General features: G+C 64.8%; 1 protein-coding gene across 1 annotated transcript; it reads right to left on the reverse strand.

Moving 5' to 3' along the window:
• Window positions 1–2,419: 2,419 nt before the first annotated feature.
• Window positions 2,420–5,253, reverse strand: SLC25A1 (solute carrier family 25 member 1). The gene is made up of 9 exons (XM_007460015.1): window positions 5,134–5,253; window positions 4,766–4,873; window positions 4,598–4,697; window positions 4,382–4,520; window positions 3,919–4,003; window positions 3,673–3,777; window positions 3,466–3,581; window positions 3,316–3,389; window positions 2,420–3,100 (listed from the first exon to the last, which is right to left on the reverse strand). Exons 1-9 carry the CDS (start codon window positions 5,216–5,218, stop codon window positions 2,986–2,988), a joined length of 927 nt encoding a protein of 308 aa, XP_007460077.1. The 5' UTR covers window positions 5,219–5,253; the 3' UTR covers window positions 2,420–2,985.
• Window positions 5,254–6,162: the final 909 nt, after the last annotated feature.

A 6,162-nucleotide genomic window follows, 5' to 3' on the forward strand; every position in this document is an offset into this window, starting at 1 on the left:
AGATGGTGAAGGCTGCCTGAGGCTGAGTGGCTTCCAGCTGGGCACAGAGGCTCTGGCTGTGGGCAGCATATGGTGACCTGGAGTCTCCACACTCAGCTCACATCTCTCCTCTGATATGCAGACCCAGTCACCTCCTGGGGCTCTCCCTGGCCCTGGCCTGTGTGTCCAGGTTGGTGGGGGATCACACTGGAAGTTGATTCTTTTGTCTCCCGACTGCTCAAAGATCTGCCCACGTCATTCTGCCCCTTTGCCCCTGTGCTGCAAAGGCAAGGTCCCCTGCCATCGGCCTCTGCCCTGCAGCCTTCAAGATCTTGGTTAAATGCAGCTGAGCTCCCTCCAGGCATCTGCCTGCCTCTCTAGCCACTCTCCACCTGCTCACTTCCCTCCAGCCTTGCTGGTCTTCTCTCAGCTCAAGAGACCCCGCTCCTCCCCCCTCCCCCTCCCCGCCCCCTCAGGTCTCAGTTCCAGGAACTGAGGCTGCTGACTTATTCCAGCTACCTGTGAACAGGCGGGGCCAGGGTGGGGGACCAGTGGTTCACTGGGGCTGGTGGATTCTCCAGGCTCACAGCCCCAGGGTACACAGGCCCAGCTCAACCAACTTTTCTGGCTGGGCTACCTGCTGTCCACCTTGTGCTGTGTGGCACAAGAGAGGGGTCCCTGCCCCTCCTGGGTACAGGTCCCCATGCCCTTCTTTCAGTTCAGAGTAGCCTGTCCCCTTCCTCCTCGTGAAAGGGGATGGGGACAGGACTTGGGGAGCAGTCAATGAGCAGACGCCATTCCTAGAGTTCAGAATTCCAGGACACTGAGTCCCCTCAGGGCCCAGCTCCTGGGCTCTGCCTGCTCTAGGAACTACCTGGGACCGTGGGGCACTGCCAGCAGTCTCCCGTGAGGGTTCACTCTGTGCAAAGCATTGTTCTAAGTGCCTTACAGACATTACATCATTCCAGCCTCATAGCCCACTGGAGTGGGTTCTTGTGTCACCTCATTTCACAGGTTGGGAAATGAAGATTAGGTGGCTTGCCTCAGCCTGTGAACAGACAAGCTTTGCTGCTGGGCCCTTTCTCCTGCATCTCCTGTGAGCACTGAGGGCATACACACAGCCTGGTCCTTCAAAACCACATTCCCTTGCACCCTCAAGCCCACCCTCGGCCCCCAGATCTGCCCCAGACACCAGGTGCTGTGTGAGGTTGCTGGGGTGGGGAACTCTCCCCCAGAAGGAGCAGCTCCAGGAATGGGACCTGCTTGCTGGGAGTCTCCTGCGGGCAGGTTATTTCCCAGTCTGAGCTAAGCCCTTTGTGTGGCTTTTGCCGTGTAGGCTTTTGCCTTCCTGTCCCTTCCTGTCCAAGGGATAGGAAGGTCCTTTGCCCCCTCACAGCCTGGGGCACTGGCTTATCCCATCCTGTTCACACCTCCTCCACCTGGCTTGTGGGTGGTGGTTCCCAGCCAGATCTGGGCCACAGGGGCCCTCCAGTTCAGGGTTCTTTGGCCCCCACGCTGGGCTGGGCTCCCAGCTGTGCCTGGGCCCCGGGATGGGGGGGGGTCTTCAGCAAGAGGGACACCTTCCTGAGGTTGAGCTGTGGGGTGAGGGCTCTAAGTGCCCACCCCTTCCTGCCCCCAGGGCTGCTACCTCCCAGCCTAAGTGAAGGATTAAGAAAGGACCTCCTGGACTTCCCTGGTGGCGCTGTGGTTAAGAATCCACCTGCCAATGCAGGAGACACGGGTTCGAGCCCTGGTCCAGGAAGATCCCACATGCTGCGGAGCAACTAAGCCCGTGCGCCACAACTACTGAGCCTGTGCTCTAGAGCCCACGAGCCACAACTACTGAGCCCACGTGCCGCAACTACTGAAGCCTGTGCACCTAGAGCCCATGCTCCACAACAAGAGAAGCCACCACAATGAGAAGCCTGTGCACTGCAACGAAGAGTAGCCCCGCTCCCCGCAACTGGAGAAAGCCCACACGCAGAAATGAAGACCCAACGCAGCCAAAAAAAACCCCAAAGGACTTCCTGGTGAGTCTCGGGACCAAAAATTGGTCACCTCAAAGCAGTGCCCCTTGAGCAGACCATCACAGGGAAACCATGAGGGGGTAAGCTGGGCTGCAGGACAGACAAGAGCCCAAGAGCACTGTCTCCAGGTGCAGCCACCAGTGTGGGGCAGCTCTCCTTTGCCCACTCAATGTTGCCTGCCAGGTGACCCTGCAGGATCTTGCCCCCAGGCCATAGGCAAAGCCTGGATGGAGGCCAGATATTCCTTGGCCTGGTGTCAGGCCTCCCAAGGGGCTAACACTGTGGCCACAGCTCGCTTGCCCACGAGCCTGCCTGGCCCCAACAGTGTCCTCGGGTGAGGAGTGGGCCTGCCCTTGGCAGAGGTGTGGCCACCACTGCCCACCCACAGATGGGCTGACACAGGGACAAGAGGCTGCAACGGGATCCAGTTTATTCTGCCTTGGAAGGGTGGTCCTGAGAGTGGCAGGTGCCACCCTGTCCTGGGCGGAGGGAGGGCCCAAGGGCTGGTTAAGGCCAGTGGCGGGAGAAGCGGGGGGTACGCAGCCCCTGGAATGCAGTGAGGCCAGGCTGAGGCCCGGAGGCAGCTGTGGTAGGCCGGGGTGATGCCCCTGCTGCCCAGGGTGGAAGGCACTGGGCTGGGACCAGGCCATGGCTACAGGGCCGTGACCCAGGCCACACGGGCACCCCGGGAAGTGGGGAACAGGGTCACAGGACACGAAACATGAAACACAGGCATACGAGTAAGCACGTGGACATGTGGGCACAGATTCACAGGCCAGAGGAACACCCAGTCTCAGCTGGACACATGGACACCACGGTGGTATCATACAGACCACAGGGGACACATGGACCCGATGGCCACAGGGGACAGCCCTGGGCCATGGACTGTAAGGGACAGGGGAAGGGGGCCTTTTGGCACGACTGCACTGGAATTGTGAGAAGGGGGCGCTGGGGGCAGCCCATGCGCAGACCCCGGGGCTCAGTCCGTCTTCCACACTTTGTTGAGCAGCTTCACCACCTCGTCGTAGATGACGAACACGATGGCCACGTCCAGGCACACCCGGCCCAGGCGGGGGACGGTGCCCTTGTAGAACCTGAGGAGGGAGGGTGAAGAGAAGATGAAGCCAGCGTGTCTGGAAAGTGTGGGTGGGTCCAGAGATCCGAGGGAGGAGCAAGAGCAGAAAGAGCAGACTCCCTGGGGACAGGACAAGGGGAGGGCCTGGGGTGGGTGGACAGGAGGTGAGGTGTGGCCCAGGTGGAAGGCGGGGGCCTGGGGTGAGGACTGCAGCCCTGCCCCTCTTCCACTCACGCCTTGGGCCCCTCGTTCCTCAGGATCTGCAGGCCGCAGTCCCACGTGTTGCGGTACTTGTGCGCCTCTAGGCCCTGCAGAACACCAGCAGCTGTGGGATTCAGCAGCCAGTCCCACCCCTTCCCGGCCCCTTCCCGGCCCCGCCCCCACCTGCATCCGGGTCTTGATCACGTCCAGAGGAGTGTTCCCGAAGACACTGGCTGCACCCGCGATGGCTCCAAACACGCCAGTGATGAGCGGGTTCATGGGCTTGTCGGGGTTGTCCCCTGGATGGGCGTGAGGGCTGTGGTCAGAAGGGGATGGAGGACAAGGGCTGGGTTCCAGACCTGGAGGTAGGGTCTTGGGGAACAGACGCACCTCGGTACCAGTTGCGCAAAGAGGTCATGACGAAGAATCGAATGGCCTGGTTGGATCCCTGCTTCAGCACGGTGGCCGTGAGGCCCTGGTATGTCCCCTTCAGCCCTGGGGCGGGCAGGCACTGCGGTCACACTGACGCCTCCAGGCCCCGGCCCGCAGGAGCGCCAAGGCAGGAAGGGGAGGTGCCAGCCCTTTGCAGCCAGACCCAGGTCCCTAACCCCACTTGAGTAAGGCTGAGTGGCTCACCTTGTTCCCGCACGATCTCCCTGACCCCGTGGAAGAATCCTCTGTATTTGGGGCTGGGGGAGGTCTGGTCATGGATGAACTTCACCTGAGAAAGAGGGAAGCAAAGGCGCTGGCTCCCAAGGGTCAGGGCTAGGGCACACCTGGCCTCTGAGACACATGGCCCCAGGAGCAAGAGGGCCGCCTTACCGAGGAGCCTCCGCCGTCATGTCTGCTCGTTTTTCCCACAACTTAGGCAGCAAACACGTGTTACCTTATGGTTTGTGCTCGTAAGTTTTTTAAGACCTTGTCTTCCCACTGCCTCCAGAATAGAGTCCAGTCCACAGAAGGCTCTTCCAGCGGGCCTCCTGCTCCAGGCTCCCCAGGCAGACCCCTGCCCACCTTGATGGTCTCCACCGGGCACAAGACCACCACCCCGGCCACCCCAGCACTCTCTCACGCCTGTCCCCTACCGCGACCTGCCCACCTTGATGGTCTCCATGGGGCACACGACCACCACGGCCTCGGCCACACCAGCGCCCAGGCCGCACAGCAGCCCGCGCGTGCTGTCCAGCCGTCCCTGGGCGTCCCGCATGTGGTTGCTGAGAAACTCGAACATCCCGAATCTGGGGTGGGAGGCAGAGGCATGAGAGGGGCCGCCGCGGGGCCGGGACTCCCTCCCGCGGCCCCAAGCCCGCCTCACCTGACGGCCGCCTTCGGAATGGAGCCGTAGAGCAGGGAGCTGAGGCCGCGGTACAGGCCCAGGACGCCATGGTTGCGGACCGTCTGCCGCACGCAGTCCCCTGGAGGAGGGGGCGGTCAGCGACCCCACCCGCCGGCCTGCCCGCCCCCGCCGGCCACCCCCACTCACCGATGCCCCGGTAGCGCGGCGGGTGCGAGCGCTCGTCCAGCTGTAGCTGCGTTTTCACATACTCGGTGGGAAAGGTGATGCAGATTTCGATGCCACCCGCCAGGCCGCCTGCGGGGAAGGACCGAGACCCGGACCGCGCTGAGACCCCTCCCCCTCCCTGCCGGCGTGCCCCTCCCCTGCCCCCGCCCGGACTTTGCCCGCCGCCCGGGAGCCGGCCCCACGCCCCTCCCGCGGTCCTAGCGGGGCGCCGGGGGGACACGCGGAGGGGCCCGGGCCCACCCGGAAGCGCGGCAAAGCCGGTGTCCCGGACCCACCCGGAAATGCGGCGTGGTCGGGTGGGGGTCGGGGTCCGCGTGCGCGTGCCCCACCTGCCAGGATCGCCTTCCCCGGGTGCGTGAGCGCGGCCTTCCCAGGCGCTGGCGCGCCGGCCGCCAGAGCGCGGGGCGCGGGCATGGCGGGCGGGGTTCGGGGCGCGGCGGCGGCCTCGGGTCCGATCTCCTGCGCTCGGTCTTGGCGGCGGCGGCGGCGCCGGTTATGGGCCGGGGCGGGTCGGCCGCGTCGCTCCGGGGCTCCGCCCTGCGTAGTCCGAGCCCGGCCCTGCCCCCGGGCCGCCCGTAGACCGCGGGAAACTAAGGCCGGGTGGGCCGGCGGCCGAGCCAATGGCCGCGCGGGCCCGACTAGGCACCGCCCCCGGAGCCCCGCCCCCGGGGCGTGTGGGGCCGCCCCCTCCCTACCGGGAGGGCGGGGCCGCCGCGAGGCCTCCGCGGGATTCCAGGCTCCGGGCGGCGCACACGGTGGGGAGAAGACCCCTGACAAGCCTTGCTCACCGCCCTCCCCCCACAAGAGGCTCCGCAGCTCTTCTGGCCCCTCCCGCCCACGCCAGCACCGGCGGGGAAGCTCGGCCCGGATAAACAGACTTTCATTTAATGTGCGAGTTACACGTTCTGTCCAGCGGGTCCGCAAAGTGACCCGTGGGGTGGGGGCAGCTCTGCCAGCGCGGAGTGGACAGGGCGCCGTTCCCCTGCGCCTGGGAGTACTTGCGCTCGACTCCCCAAGAGTGCAGGCTCCAGCCAGAGGGCCCAGAGGTCGGAGTCCACCTCCTGCGCGGCGGCCGCAGCGGTTGCCTCGGGCAGTCAGTGGCCGCCCCAGGCCCCGGGCGGCTCAGAGGCTGCCATCACTGGGCTCCAGCAAAATAAATGACGTCCAGGCGTCCCGTGTCCCGTGGGTTCTCTGCGCTTCTGGGGTGACGCGCTCCTTGGAGAGGTTAGTGACCCGTAGAGGGTGCTGCACCCGGCGCCCTCCCCGCGTTAGCTGCACAAGGGAGCAGGCGGGGGAAATCGGCAGGCCGGGCCTGCAGCGGGCCTGCTGTCAGCGTAGAGGCGGCCTAAGGAAGGAGA

The sequence above is a fragment of the Lipotes vexillifer genome, unplaced genomic scaffold (assembly GCF_000442215.2).
Source record: "Lipotes vexillifer unplaced genomic scaffold, Lipotes_vexillifer_v1.1 scaffold987, whole genome shotgun sequence".
NCBI classification, from domain to species: Eukaryota; Metazoa; Chordata; class Mammalia; order Artiodactyla; family Lipotidae; genus Lipotes; species Lipotes vexillifer.

Bases quoted from the DNA above. Each gene is read 5' to 3' on its own strand.
- SLC25A1 (XM_007460015.1), bottom strand. From the start codon at position 5,218: ATGCCCGCGCCCCGCGCTCTGGCGGCCGGCGCGCCAGCGCCTGGGAAG. The intron at 4,874-5,133 runs GTGGGGCACGCG...CCTTCCCCGCAG, and splicing joins GGGGAAGGCGATCCTGGCAG to GCGGCCTGGCGGGTGGCATC. The intron at 4,698-4,765 runs GTGAGTGGGGGT...CCCCTCCTCCAG, and splicing joins GCCGCGCTACCGGGGCATCG to GGGACTGCGTGCGGCAGACG.